Source organism: Myotis brandtii, unplaced genomic scaffold, assembly GCF_000412655.1.
Source record: "Myotis brandtii unplaced genomic scaffold, ASM41265v1 scaffold247, whole genome shotgun sequence".
Classification (NCBI taxonomy): Eukaryota; Metazoa; Chordata; class Mammalia; order Chiroptera; family Vespertilionidae; genus Myotis; species Myotis brandtii.
The window spans coordinates 571,280-586,966 of NW_005359352.1; the positions used below are offsets into that span (position 1 = coordinate 571,280).

A 15,687-nucleotide genomic window follows, 5' to 3' on the forward strand; every position below is an offset into this window, starting at 1 on the left:
CTCTGTGCCTGTCAGCCACCAGGCTGCACACCGAGAGCTAACGAGTGAATAGTTTGCAGCGTTAGCCCTTTGGGTTTTTCTGTGTATGTGCAGGTGTGCATATGTATTAGTATCACTTTTTTTAAGGATTTTACAAAAAAGAAATTTATCATGGTTCTCCAGTTGCTTTTTTTTTAAAACGGGACGGTATATAAATGCGCATTTTTATACATTGATACCTATAATCACTTACAATACAAAACTAGTTTTTGTAAACATATGGGCAGAGTTCCATTATTTGTTTATTAAATCAATCCCATGTGGATGAAAGTTAGGCCTTTACTCAAGTCATTTTTATGTTAGGAGATGAGGATTTGAAATGGGACACATGATGTTGATTTAATGGAAATATGTAAAACTATATTGAATGTGTTATGATACTGTTATGCCTAATCAGGCCAATGAAGCATTCTCTTGGTAATTTATCTAAAAATTTTCCAGTAGCAGCTATTGTTTGAAGTTGCTGGTTTCTGTGTGTTTAGGGTCGAGTGGAGTGCTGGGACCCACGGGTTCGAAGCAGAGTTGGCCTGTTGGACTGTGCGTTAAGTAGTGTCACAGCAGATTCGGAGTAAGTAGACGTGAACTTGCAGTTTAAATATTCATCTGCTTCTGATGTATCAATACTAAATTAAGGTCCATTACTAAAGGAGGAACCTCTTTAGACTTATGTCTGAGGTTGTAGTTTCTATGATTGTGTAAAAACCCTCTCCTGTGAAAGCTCACTGAGCGGGTAAGCCAGATGGCATTCCTCTCTGCAGTACTTTAGAAGGGAGGGTCTAGCGATAGGACCAGGAATCCACTGCTGCAGTGAAGCAGAAGGGTGTCCCTCTAAGGCTGAGGAGGCAAGTTTCAAATGATGCTCATTGTAGTTTTGGGCTGAGGCTCTAGGTGGCGTGAGAGACATGAGGATGCTGGCAGTCCTGGCCTGGCCTGCAGGTCCTGGTGGAAGGACGCAGCAGGAGGCATGAGAGGAGGGCTGCTTTGGCTCTGACCTGTCGTCCAGCACCTTTCCACACAGCGCGGCTTTGGTGCTGAAGCTCTGGGCTGCTGAGGGGGAAGCCTGTTCCAGGTTCATGGCCATAACCATTCATCATTCCTGGACTTTCACAGATCCCAGGGCCCCCACGTGCTCCTATTTTACCTTGACACAGCTAACTTCAAAAAGGGAAGTGGGTATATCCATGCTGAATGTAAAATGTTTCCTCTTAAGAAAGAAGGGGATGCTTCTGTAATGCCTCATCCTGGCTTAATTAAGGTGAGAGACATTGTCAGACGGAGTCTTGTTACCTGGTTTTATATTTTCAGAAGTTTTTGTTGTTGTTGGTAGCTGCTTTGAGAATATTTCTTGAAGATAACCTACAGGTTTTTATAGGTTGGTTACATTTATATGTAGACTTATTTTTTGTTTTGATTAGCAAAGTTTGGATACAGTTGCCTTTTAAAAGGAAGGGGAGAGAGTGATTTCCCATGAGAATTGAAGGAAAGATTAAGAATCAGTTTGTTTCTTAGAAGAAGGTTTGGCTGTGCCCACACGGACCAGGAATGCTTTGCCTTTCAGGGTGAACAGTCTACCAACCATCTCTGCTTTGAAATTTAACGGTGCCTTGACCATGGCAGTTGGAACATCCACAGGGCAGGTACGTGTGTTTAAGCTGGAAACCCACACTGTAGTGTTCCAGATGCACGTATGTGTCGTGGGAAACAGCCACATAACTTCTTCACTGTGGAGACAGAAAGTGAAGCATTGCACCGGGGGGGTGGGGGGGCGGAGGAGGTTTACAGTGTGAGTGCACGAAACACAGTTTATTCTCTTATTATTATTTATTGTATTCTTTCCATACGGACGACTGTAGACCTGCTTTGCCCCACCCTGTACGTTTTGGCCAGAGTGGAAAGCGCCTCCAGATGCTGTGTTCTTTCAGCACCTTGAGTCACTTTGGTTCTGAGCTCAGTGTGTGGTCTGGGAGGCTCTTGAGCGGAACTACAGGAGGGTGTGTTCTCTTGACTGTGGCTTAGAACTGTTTTTCCCAGAGTGTCCTGGGACAGAATTCTGTGGTCGAAACAGTTTGGAATCTGCCAGATTCCCACTCTTGGGGATTCATAGTGCATTTAAATATACATGGAAGGCTCTGAGAATTCCTGTGGACAAGAAATGTATTGACTACATATTTCCAAAATGTGTTTGTCCCAGGCATCTGTCTCTCACCTAGCACTATTTACAGATCCCCCTGCACGGGCGATCGGGGCACAGCTCAGCACGAGTGGAATGGCTGCAGGGGTTTCAATCCATCTTTCCTTCTCTTTCTCCCTCCCTTCCACCCCCCCTCCCTCTCCTTCCCTCCCTGCCTCCCTCCCTTTCTCCCTCCCTGGCAGAGCCCATACATTTGTCAGTTTGCTCTCCCCCCAGAACAGGTCTGAGACCCTGCTTCCAGGACTTGTACTGCCTCTGCCCTCATGGTCTGGAGAGGACCTGTCACCTGGGATGAAGATCGAGCTGCCCCAGGTTTTTTGCCTCCATGGCAGGGCTCAGAAGAGACATGCCCCCCCTCAGCATGTCTGTCGTGCTGGTTTCTGTCACTCGCTGTGACATGCCTGGTACATAGTAGGCCCTCAGTGTGTATACCAGTATTTGTTGAATTCCCAAATGACACAAATTCTTTTGGGCTTCCTTTTTGTTCCTTTCTTAGTATAGCTCAGTAGTTCTCAATCTTAGTGTGCTTACAAACTGCTCAGGGTTGAACTCATATAGCCATGTGCTCTGGGGGTAACCGAAGAGCTTTTTCAGAGCGTTTTTGCTGGCTCACTGGGGTCTTTGTACTCTGGGTGAGGGTGTCCATTGTGCTCATAAAAAGGCAGTAGAACAAATGGCAGCCACCTTTGTAACTTAAAAGTTGCTTTTTAAGATAAAATGTTTAAAAAAATTATTTTTTCTTTTAGGTCTTATTATATGATCTTCGCTCGGATAAGCCACTGCTAGTTAAGGATCACCAGTATGGGCTGCCCATTAAGTCGGTCCATTTCCAGGATTCTTTAGATTTGATTTTGTCTGCAGACTCTCGAATTATCAAAATGTGGAATAAGAACTCAGTACGTATGTTTTTGTTGAAATTTTTATTAAAATAATATTTTCTTAAGCGTATTTGATGTTCTGTCCCCTAAGCTCCAAGTATTAATAAGTAACAAAATCCTATATTACTGGCTTTAATCTGCCTCTGCTTTTCATTTCAAAACCTAAGTATTTTGAGAGAAGTAAAAGATTAATTCATCAACTAAATAGGAAAACATTAATTCAGAATTCTTTGCATTTAATTAATAACAAACTTAACATCTTTAGTTCTAAAGTGTCACTCTTTTATTTTTTTTTCTTTTAACTCATTTTTGAGATGAAGCGGGTGGAAGGTCCAGCGGCCTCACGTGGTGTCTACAGGGGCTGCCTGTGCTCAGGGGAGAGGGGCCAGCAGCCCCATCACAGCTCGGCTCCTTGTCAGAATCTCTGGCTGCTTGGGCCATTTCTCTTCTGTTTTGGTTCCCAAGTGTTGACCTTTCCTGAGCTTACGTTCTAGTCCCCTGGGATCTGTGGTGGAGGTCAGAGTTCCTTCCGGCGTGTTCTGCCCCTCCGGCCCTCAGAGCTTCTTGGCTCCGGCGCCTCGGCTGACGCTAGGGGAGGGGACGGCTTCCAGCTTGTCTCAGTCTCGGCAGAATCACCTGATGGCCACCGGGAACCTACTCAGCTGCTTGCATTGGCTGGCTTTGGGCTGGGAGGGTTTTCTTGGGAAGTGTCGTGGTGCGGTAGCTGGGTTTTCTCTGCTCTTTTTCTGGTAATCCAAACGAATGGACTTTGAACAGTACCTATTTTTAATACTACAAATAGAGACTCTTTTTTTAAATTCATAAGATATTAGGGAAGTAGAAGTTTCCCTTGACCTGGCTTCCCTGCTAGTGCAAGGTCATGAGTGATGTCGGTTTGGATGTGCCTCCCAGGCCCTGAACTGCGGCAAGGTTTTCCCTGACGTGGAACTCGTCTTCTTCATCCCATACTATTGTAGTTCTCTTTCCCCTTCCTTTTTTCTTCCCTCTTCCCTTCCTGCTTCAGTGGGATTTGAGAAGAAAGGGAGGTGGTTGTGTGAGTTTTATTGTCTTGAATTAGAACTTGGCTGCTGTTTTTCACTAAACACAAAATACCCGCCTTCCCCATACTTTACCCCCCGCCCCCGCCATGGAAGCCTCTGCTAATGAGTTAACGCAGCAGGAGCTGTTGGGGTTTATCGCCTTGGCTCTGGAAGTCATGGTGCTGTAGTTGCCACAGTAAGTTTTATTTTGGCATTGTTGTTATGACTAAGTACACCGTCCTGACCAACACCCAGATGTCTTGGTTTTGCTTGACTGGCTTTCCTTGTTTATCTTTCTTATCACCTTTTCCCATACCATCTTCTTCGGTCTTTTTGTCTTACTTTCCTTCTCTTAATTTTTTTAAATATATTTTTATTGATTTCAGAGAAGCAGAGAGAGGGAAGAGAGAGAGAGAGAGAGAGAGAAACAGAAACATCAATGATGAGAGAGAATCATGGATTGGCTGCCTCCTGCATGCCCCCCACTGGGGATCGAGCCCATAACCCGGGCATGTGCCCTTGACCAGAATCCAACCCGGGACCCTTCAATCTGTAGGTTGATGCTCTATTCACTGAACCAAACCGGCTAGGGCCCCTCTCTTAATTTTTAAAAAAGAGCACATTGCCCCTCACATTTAAAATAAAAATGTCTTAGGCTTAACTATATAATAACCATCACATTATGTACTTGCAGGATTTCATTTTGCAAGTTATTTCATGTTCATTATCTCAGTCGGTCTCCCCAAAGCCTGTGGTTTAGGTATGGGAGGTAGTGTCCTCATTTTACCATGCTGACCAGCTCACCTTCTTGGTTTCCCTGAGTACCAAGTTTAACCAGGGTGTGTTTCCCAGATTATGAGAATTTTTTTAAGTTGATGTACAACTTTATGTTAAACTTTACCCTTTTCTTTTGTGTAAACACTATCTTTAAAACTGTATGTATTTTCTTGGATAAGTCACCTTTTCCCCCTGGGCCTCAGTTTCTTTGTCTCGAAAATGAAAAGTATTTGATAAATTAATCAAATGAATTCTCCAAGATATTTTTAAAACTTAAATTCTATGATTCAAATTAGAAGATTGTATTTCTTCACATACCAGTGTGTGGTTGTTACATCTCCAAGTATATGTTCTTTACAGGAGATTGCCAAAAGCTGTCTTCCTTTAACTATTTTAATGAGTCCTTTTTGCTTACTCTTTCAGGGGAAAATTTTTACTTCCTTGGAGCCAGAACATGACATTAATGATGTCTGCCTCTATCCCAACTCAGGTATGCAGTATGTGGCCACGGCTCATTCAGTGAGACAAATCCCAGCTATGCTTTATTTGTTTTAAACTCATTTTATTTCTGAAGACAGGGTTTGGCTTTGTCAGGACGGTTCTTGGATATTGTATGTACTTGAAGAATCAAGAGCAGGAAGTGGTGTGGGTGATTCAGAGAGTGGCCTCTGAGTGACTCAGTCCTCGGCCAGCCTCGCTGTCAGTAGAAACTGGTGGCAGAGCGTAGGCAGGTGGCAGGTGAGCTGCTGTTTTAGTGAGCTCTTCAGCTCCTCCATGTGATGAGTAATGGTGCGTGGGAATCCAGGTTAGGGGTTGGGAAGTCCGAGGTTGCCTGATAATACACAGGCTATGAAACCATGGGTGTTGGCATGTTGTATGCAAATTACAAGGCAGATTTCAGGATCTAACAATACCTTCAGGGCAGATCTGTGAAGACTGGGGGGGTCTGAGAGAAAGTGAGAATAGTTCCCATTCAAGCGGTGTTGTGCTCTGAGGACAGACACACAGGCGAAGCAGGAAAGTTCTGTTGTGTGTACAGACAGCGCTCTGACCTGCTGGGGGGCTTCAGCCACAGCAGCTGGCAGAGGCTGTGTGAGTGTGGAGTGAGGAGTGAGATTTGGTTGGTGCATTGGAGCGAGGTGATCCAGGTGAGGGAAGAGTGTAAGAAGAGCAAGAGACTAGGGTAGGGTACGGTAGGGGAGGCCATGCTAGGATGGGGCAGTATAGGCTCGGCTACGACATGATACCATACAATATGACGTGAGATGTGGGGAGGCGCCACGTGCCCGGGTGCGGTGGTCCCAGGAGGAATGAAGTTGGAAGGCTGGTGGTGATGGACAGAGAAACATCCATCAGCTGCCTCCTGCACGGCCCCCACTGGGCATCGAGCACACAGTGCGAGCATGTGCCAGCGACTTCTTAGCGCCTGGTCAGCACTCAGCCGCCGAGCCAGCTGGCTGGGCAGGGCGCTCGCTTTGAGGTGACCGCCAGCGCTCTTCATTGCGAAAGTACACTTTTCCGAAAGGCAAACATTTTAAGAGTGATGTGTTGGACAGAGACCCTGACTTACAGTCAAGTAACTGATAAGAGGTTAATCAAACACAAAACTAGCCCAATAGTTGATTTCATGCGACAGCAAGCACAGTCTGACAAGTACCCCTGCTCCCCTGGGCTGGGTCCCCGCGGTTGATTCACATGCTCCATCCCTCGCCCTCGCTTCACCACGCCTCTCCCCCACGCTGCTCTGTTTTGTGCCTAATCATTCTGAGTTGAATCATATGTTAGAAAAGCTGAAATGTTTCTCTCTTTATCTTCTCTCTTACTCATTTTGGAGTAATTAAAGCCGAATCATGGTTACTGTTTTGTAATGGTTTTCTGATACTGAGGCTGCTCAGAATGTTGAGAAATGGTTCCGCCCTCCTGCTCCTCTTGGCTCCTACTCTGTTGCTCATTCAGCCGGCTCTGTGGATCAGGGCGCCCGAGAGGCAGTGCTGCCCTTGGACTTGGGTGCTCATCAGCTTCACTGCGTGCTTGCTGAGCTCACGGCTGGCAGAGCCCGGCCCCAGCCCCGTGCTGTCAGAAGCACTGGTTCCAGAACCTCTGGTGGAGAGAACAGATTTCCACTCGGGCCGACCTACTTCAGGCTTCATGGTTGTGCAGGTCTCCTGCCTTACAGCGCCGTGGAGACTGCTCTGCTGTGAAATGTGAAGTCGCCTCTCACTCCGTCAGTGCCCTCCCACAGAGTAAAGAGGGGTTCGGTCCTCTGTAACGTCCTTGGGGCCCTGCCCAGTGACATCACGTGCCCCCGACTTAGAGGAGGGAGGAGCACGTGGGATGTGAAGCACCTGGCACAGGGTTCACTCCCTTCTCTCGCCCATCATCATCTGGATTTCTGCCGACCTGCCTGCCCAGGCCCTGCGGTCGTCTTTCTCATTTACAGTTGGTTTCAGGCCTGACCTCCCGGGTCGGAGGTCAGCTTGTGTCTGTCCATGTATGGCCAAGGGAGATCCTGCTCCGTGTGGGAAACTTCAGCGTTGAATTCTTTGGTGTAATTAGACCCTTTCTGTGGTTTGTCGGGGAGATGTGGTGTGTTTCCTCATGGAACGTTCCCTGTTGAATGTTCAGGGTTGCCAGGGAAGCCAGGCGGAGGGGATTTCTTCGGCAAGAGCCTTCCATTGGTTGTGACATGGCTCTGCAGTCCGCACAACGTCGTCTTTAATCACGTCTCGGGGGCCATGGGTAGCGCATCACGACCTCAGGGAGCGTCCGTCTCCAGGGCCAGATAAGGCGCCCACATGAGGACAAGCTATGAGAATGTCTCTGGCTTTTGTTTTGCTTTACATTAGACACACATTCCTGCTTTCCTTGGCCTCGCCGCGTGCTTTGGTGTGTTTTCATGGTGGGTGTCTGGTTGGGGAGGTGGGTCCCAGTTCCGGGCCAGCTCCCACTTGGGAGTCGTGTCCCAGGTGGGCTTCTGCTGAGAGGCCTGTGTGCTGAGTGCCGCTGACCTCAGCTCTGCCCACATCCAGTTCTGTATCAGCGTCAGGTCACTTCACAGCTTTCGTATCCACAAAAGAGCAGCAAAAGATACTTCCTAAAACATAGAATCAAGTCATTGTCCTTGACATTTGGTATATTTAATTTTGATTATTGGTGTGATCATCCAAACATCTTCGCTCTGTGGATTCCTCTTCTGTGTTTTACAAATGGATTTTTAAAACAAGTATAATTTGGTTGATTTTTAAAAGTGTTTAAAAAACAGAGCTCTTGAGTTTGCATTTCAGCTCTAAGTTCTCCAGCTCGTGACGGGACACCAGTTTGGAGTTTTGTTTTTTAATCTGTAGAGGAGGGGTGCCGGCAGCTCTGACCTCGGAGTTGGTGACTCGCAGATGTTGCTGAGTCCAGTGTGTTAACGTGCATGTGCTGTGAGGGGCTGCGGGGCGGGAGCAGCTTCGGGACTGTGGGCAGCAGCCCCTACCGTGTGGCAGAGCTGAGGGCAGAGCTGAGGCACGGGCGCACTGGCTCCTTACCAAGGAGGGAGGGTTCGGAGGTTGCTGCTGGGCTACAGGGAAGCCTGCGTTGGATGCCAGGAAGTTGTCCCTGCTTTAATTTTGCTTTCTTAAAATGCTGGCCCAAGGAGACTAAATTATTAACTACCCTGTTGGTTATCTGTCAGAATTCCCCTGAGAGTTAATTATTTTTGTATCGTAGGAGCTATGCAATTCTGTGTTGGTCTTTTCAGGTGTAGCTGCACATAGCATTCCCCTGAAGTGGTTTTGTGTTCAGTTAGGTGTGAACTTGGATTCAAACATTAGGAACTGCTTTGCTGTGACACTTGGTGGGAAATGCTTTACCTTGGTCCTTTGGTTCCTGATGGACAGAAAGAACCCTTTCTTCTTAACGTTCTCATTTTTATGAATAATCCAAGCACATTGAAACTGCATGTTATCGGTGTGTCTGAAGCTTAAACTGCCCCCTTGAAAATGATGGCGCACTGTGCGGGCCTGAGCGCCCTGGGGGGAGTGCTCCTTCCCCAGCCAGTGCAGGTGCTCCCTGACCCTGGGGAGCCCCATCGAGGAGGCCAGGGACAGCCCCACGGCCTGACCCCTAGGTGCCGTGTGCACTGTGCTCTGAGCACCTCCAACGCTTCAAATTGGAAAACAAGTAGAAGAGGACACTTCTTCTCCCCCGTGTTGACCTTCTCATTGTGTTTATTTTTAGGAATGCTTCTTACCGCCAACGAAACCCCCAAGATGGGCATCTATTACATTCCGGTGAGTAGTACAGATAGGAGCTCAGATAAAACAGGAGCGGTAAAGGTGCTTTATTTCTAAACTGGACATATTGAGGGACTGTGGGTCTGCATGCAGCTGTGTGAATTACACGCCGTGGTTCACTTTGCTTCCTGGAGCCATTCAAATGCGTTTTATAAAATGACCTTTAAAAGGAGCAAACCATGCGTCACCATTCTTTTTTGGGAAACTACTTCATATCACATTGAAATAGGCAGATTTCTTCAGATTTACATTTGCTTTTCTGTTTTCAGGTATTTCATAATCTCAAACTTCCAGCTATTAGTGATCAAGGTCACATTCTGAAACAAAAGTCTAGTACTCTTCTGGTCATCTCCCTGTAGTTTGTTTCTTTTAAAAATAAATGGCAGCCCTAGCTGGTGTGGCTCAGTGGATAGAGCATTGGCCTGCAGACTGAAGGGTCCTGGGTTCAATTCTGGTCAAGGGCCCATGCCTGGTTTGCAGGCTTGATCCCCCAGGAGGGGCCGTTCAGGAGGCAGCCGATCAATGATTCTTATCATTGATGTTTCTATCTCTCTCACTCTCCCTTCCTCTCTGAAATCAATAAATATATTTTTAGAAGTAAATAAAAATATATATAAAAGAAACTATATTGACATAAGCAGTGATGGCATGCAGTTTGCAATCCTGCCTTTTTTTGTTTGTTTCTTAAAGAACTTTTCTCTTACCTGTCCTAGAAGCGTCCCCACCTTTACCTTTTAGTTTATAGTAGGAAAAGAGCGTGGGGAATATGATCTAAACAGAACGTTGCAGAGTACAAAGTTGGCATTAGATTATGGTCAGCAAACATCTCCTTTTTCTGAGATTTGGGAAGGGGAGAGTGAGGGCGCCGAAGATCAGAACTAGAGTGGCAAGCTCTCTAGAACCACCATCAGCCTCCAGTTATGAAAATTCCTCACATTTATGATGGGCCTTTTAAAAAATACATATTTTTATTGATTTCAGAGAGGAAGGGAGAGGGCGAGAGAGATAGAAACATCAATGATGAGAGAGAATCATTGATTGGCTGCCTCCCGCATGCCCCGCACTGGGGATCGAGCAGGATCCGATTTGCATTGTGGGAGGAGACTTTGGCTGAGCCTCAGGAGGACGGGTTAGACAAGAGCCGGCTTCCGACGGCGGCGTCCTTTCGGAAGAGGAAGGTGCCTGTGTTTCCTGGGCCAGGCCTCCCTTTCGGGTTCGGGTTGTTGAGCTCATGGGGCTCTGGGACACTGAGAGACGAGTCTGACTGGCAGGCCGTCATTTCAGAGGTTCCTTGTCCTTGAGCTGCCAGATGGCACGTGTCCTGGGGGAGGTGGTCATCGAGGGGGACTGCATAGATGAGGAGAAGGGCCTTCCCTCCCCGCGTGACAGCCTTCTCCCGGTCAGCCCCTTGGAACATCCACTTGTCCTGGGGAGGTCTCTGCATCTTCCTCCGGGAGTGCTGACTGCACTTAGATCTCAGCGCCTGCCCGGAAGCCGTGTCTTCAATGCGGAGCCTTTCCCATGTCAGAGCTTGGAGCCAGCGTGGGAAGGGAAAGCCCTCGAAGGGGTGGAGGGCTGCACTGGGAGGGCTGCTGACCAGCTGAGGAGCCCTTTTGTGTGTGTGTGGGGCGGGGGGGGGGGCAGCCCTGAATACGCTTGTGGTGAGGCCATCTTACCAGTGGGTGCTGAGTGGCAGCGGTGCGGGTCGAATTGGGAGGACTGTTAAGGTTGGAAGTAGCCCTGGTAACCGAGCAGATGTGGGGAGTAAGGGAGAGGCAGGGCCGCAGGTGACAGCCGGTTCCTGGGTGGGTAAATCTCTGAATGAGTCCAGGAAGGGAAGGGGAGTAGCAAGCTCTTTTCCCTTTTGTATCACATTCTGCATTTTATAAAATGACCTTTAAAAGGAACGAACACATGGAGGTTTTTGTTTATGCAAACCATGTATGCATATTCCTATTTATTCCAAGTGTTACAAAGTATAAGAAAAGAAAAACCACTCTTTCCCCCTTGATAGTATAAGCACTGTAATATTTGGATATACTGTCTTTCGGTTCTGCTGATAATGTTATGTGTGCAAAGTCAGATTTTACATATAAATTTGTATTCGTAGAAAGATTCTAAGGCTTTAAAATGACTTAGAGCATTTTTAGTTGTCTCCATTACAGAATCTGAGAACTGTAGGGGCCCCTTATTCACTTCCGACTCTCCTGGTGGGTTTTATGTTCCAAGTAGTGAGGCCCCTAATGAGCCTGGTCGAGAGGGCCGGATGCTTGCCAGGTGGTGGAAACGGCTTTCTTGACAAGTGTTAGCTTATCTTACAAGACCTTAATGTCAGCTTTCTGACTCAGATTAACAGAAAGCTGTGAAAAAGTCCCGAGACGACTCCCAGGTGACTGTGCGTGTGGGGACAGTGCGAGCACAAGTTCTTCGTGCTCAGCTCAGCCTGGTGCTGGGACTTGTCCCGAGCGTTCCTTCCTGACCCGCATCCGCCTGCTGCCTCGCACCGAGTGGGGTTCAGTGCCACGGCCTTCGCCTGGAAGCTGCTCTCTGTGATCCTCCTTCAAAGCAGGGCGAGCCCGGGGGCCTGAACGCCTGCCATTTTCACCAGATTTCATCAGATTTACCGAGCTGATGCTGGCACAGGGCTCCCTTGAGGCCTCCAGGACCAGAGCATTTGGAGACGTGATTCATGCCGCACAGAGGAGGCTTGGGCTGCGATTTGTATGAGCATCTTATAAAGCAGGCAGGACACCTTTTCCCCTTTGGGGCTGTGCAGGAAGACAGCCTAATGTTCCTTCAGCTTGTTAATTTCTGCCTTTCTGTCTGATACCATCTTCTTGAATACTTAACTCATTATAGATTAAATGCCAGTCCTCGTTCACGCACTCTCTGCCACGTACAGGTTCCCACAGCTAGCTCGTCTTTTATGACCAAACGGACTTTCTCCGTCTTCCCGTTTTCTCAGTGATTCACTTTGCCTCCTCAGACCAGGATCTGTTATTTTGTTCGTCTGCTCTTTAAATTCCAGGGCCTAATTCACCTGCAACTCCTGAGACGTAAGGCCAGAAATTGTTTTTCAGGTTTGGTTTTCCCCTGACATGTAATGTAATCTTAGTTGGTTCTTTGTACTTAGCACTGCTGGCAACTGTGTGGACTCCCGAGGGACTCGGGTCTCCTTCGGCACCCACCCCAAACCCAGCCAGGGGTTAGTGTCGGTCCCAGGCGAGCCCCGTGTGCCCCCGGCTCCTGAAGCACTTGTTACCGGGGAGCTGGCTGCTGGCAGGCCCGGTAGCATATATGCCAGGAGATCATTTTATCCGTTAGGATAAGGATCGGTTCCTTTGCTCTGACAATACAGCTCCTCAGCCAGATCTGAGAACCCTAGTGTGATGCAACCGCGTGTGGGAGGGCTGGCAGATTTCTCAAAGTGGTGCCTTGTCCCAGAGATTTCAAGGTGATTCTGTTAGAGGCCAACAGAAAATACAAAAGAGAATTTGGAAGTAAGGACACTTAACTTTTATTGGATCATTTTAAAAATTGGTCCAAAAGTTGGCTGTGCATCTAGGACTAGACTGTTTCGAGAGCAGTACCTTTGTTTTCCTTCCGGTGTGACCCTGTGCTCCTCAGCTGGAGCTGCTGGGAGCGCTGGCGATGTTCCTCCTGCGATTCGGGTTTCAGTCGGGACCAGGATTGGGCCAGTGGATACGTTTCAGTTTAAAGCCAATTCTGCAGGCTCACTTACATTTACTAACTTGATATTCGGAGAATTCCCCAGACGTGAGAGCTCTTTGGCCCACTAGTGTATGTTGAGATGACCCTGAATAGGTTAGTGTCCGTGTAGAACCCTAAAAGTGATGATCGCATTTTCATCTGAAGTGCTCGTTCAAGCAGAGAGCTGCTAGACATGGTGACAGTAATTTTCTTAGAAATTCCCATTTACAGAGCCAATAGCAACATATCCTCCTGGCGTAGGGAGGCGGTGCCAGATGCAAAGAAAACTGCTCCCCGGGGGCTTTGCCAGCATACAAAGGATGCACAAGACAGAACACAAACTGAACAAGTAGTTGCTGAAATGTCTTCACGCCAAAGGGTTTTCTATGTGCTGTAAAGAACGGGGAAGCTTTCGAACCAGAACATTAGAGCGGGAAGGGAGATTCGAGATCATCTAGTTTTTAGCTGAGGAATCAATTATTTGTTCAAGGGCAAATGGCAGAACTGGATCTGGAAGGCATGTCTTCCTTCACAAGAGCTTAGATTTCGGAATTAGTCTTATCCGAGTTTGAATATCAGCTTTGGCACTTACAAATTCCGTGACCTTGACCGAGTTACTTACCCTGTGTGAGCTTTAGTTTCTTGAACTGCAGAAGAGGAGTGATGTTGTAAGGCAGTTTGCACAACAGATGTACTTCTTCTTCATGTATCACGGTGCCTGGTCCATGATAGATGTTCATCTGGTTATTGCTGCTACAGTTTTTGCAACAACCAATCTCCAGGGGTCCAGTGGCAAAGAGAATCAGGCATTACATGGGTAGGGGCCTTTATGGAGCTTTTAGAGAGAATGTGATTCTGAACAAAATAAAGATGCACTGAAAGGTTCTGACAGAAATCCCGTGTGAGCAAGGAAAATGCTCTCAGGAATGCAATATGGGCTTGTTGAATCTGTTACAAATCATAAAATGCAGGTGGAGAAAACTATTGCATGCCATTGGTTTTGCTGTTAATTATTGCAGCAGAAAGCAGTGATGCAGTCTGTTTGATAAGAAATTTTTTACAGTGAAGTTCATTTCCCCATTATCATCATTCTGTAGAAAATGGCAAGCAAAGAAAGTAGAAGAAAACAAACACCTGTCCGCCACCCAAAAGCAAACACACTGAAACTTTGCTATATTTTTCCATCATTGTAATCAGAAACATCATTCATATCTTGCTTTTCCCCCAGTTAATTAATATTCCCCATGTTATTATGACTCTTGGAGATAATTAAAAAGTGGATTTTGTGTATGAATATAAAAGTCATATATAGTTATTTTTTAAATGTTTAAATATTGGAAATAAGAAAACTATAGTCTTACTAGTCAGAGACATTCTTGCTAGTATTTTTGTTATACTTTCTTTACATTTAGGACTATTGTAGTCACTTTTAAGTCCTTCAGGGTGTTGGAGAGTCGGGGAAGAGAGAGAGAGGGAAGGAGGGACAGAGGACGGGAGGGAGGGAGGGAGAAGTTTCAGTTAGGTAGCCACCTATTCCACTTGGTGGGCACAAGTCCCAGATGAAACTTGAGGAAGAGCCTTTTTCAACCTAGAGAATTCAGCCCAACTCCCCAAAGCATCCTCACGTGTGACCAGTTGCCGTCTCCTTAGTCTCAGGAAGGTTAGTTACGCGTCGCCCTTGGGAAAGCGGAGGAAGCAGTCCTGTGTTATTTTTGTGTTACGTGGTTGAGATGAAGAGCCATTTGAAAAAGGCTGCTTGAATCTGTTTTCTTCAAAAGATGTTTGGCCCCTCCCCTCTCATAGTGTCACACACTGCATGTGGTTTTGGTCGTTAAGACATGGGGGTTTGGGTAGGACCAGGCCACTCACTGCGTCTGGCCCTGTTCCCGCCCTGCGGGATGTGTGCTCGCTGAAGGACATCCTGAGGGTTTAGGTTACCTGCTTGACTTTAGAACCTGATCTTATGTAAGAGGTTCAAACATTGAAATTGAACTTCAGAAATTGTCAGTCCAATGGCTAGAGTAGGGGAAGGGAAGAGATATTAAAAATATAGTTCAGAATGGGCTGAGCAGCAAACAACATCTGGAAAAAAAAATCTGGACGTTTTATTCAGCCAAGGAAAAAATATTAAGCAGGATGTTGGCAGTGATCCACGTGTGCGTGGGGTGGGGAAGGACAGGGTGGTCTGATGAGGGGTGACCTTGGGACTCTTGGTGCTCATGGAGAACTTTTACCGGGTGAGGGTCGGAGAAAGCTCAGGAAAGAGTTCAGGAATCGTGTTACCAGGCACCATCTGAGAAGGCATGATTTTAGGATGTAGAAAAAGACTCGGATCACGAGAAAAAGATGCCTGCTGTGAGGTAAAGACAACATTGGGGCATTGGGCTGAAGAAACTGTCATTGCTGAGGATGCGGGAGGGAAGGACTGGCCTTTCAGAACTTCTAAAGGGAAGGAAAAGACAAATTTGAATGAAAAACACAATTCGTTGAGTTCAGCTTTGAGCTCAAAGGTCCAGATGGTTTAGATGTCCTGATTCACAAGAAATGGGACACGTGCTTAATCTTGTTCTCCAAGAAAAACATCTTAAAGATCAAGCCAAGCCTTTCAGAAAGATCCAGAAAGATAAGGCATCTTGTGAAAGGAAAAGGCCCAGTTTTATGGGGGAGGAAAGTGTGAGTCACTTACAGACAGAGCCTCGCAGGTAGTGGAAGCGTTAGATTCCAGACTCCAGGTTGCCATCCCCCTTCCTAGCGGTGACCCGAAGCTGATGCCG

General features: G+C 46.9%; 1 protein-coding gene across 1 annotated transcript in view; it reads left to right on the forward strand.

Moving 5' to 3' along the window:
* Positions 1-15,687, forward strand: part of NOL10 (nucleolar protein 10) — a 51,450-nt gene that overhangs the window by 9,457 nt on the left and 26,306 nt on the right. The window contains exons 9-13 of the mRNA XM_014540531.1: positions 522-607; positions 1,598-1,676; positions 2,977-3,126; positions 5,349-5,415; positions 9,147-9,199. Coding sequence (XP_014396017.1) covers positions 522-607; positions 1,598-1,676; positions 2,977-3,126; positions 5,349-5,415; positions 9,147-9,199 — 435 coding nt within the window. The remainder of the gene's footprint in view (positions 1-521; positions 608-1,597; positions 1,677-2,976; positions 3,127-5,348; positions 5,416-9,146; positions 9,200-15,687) is intronic.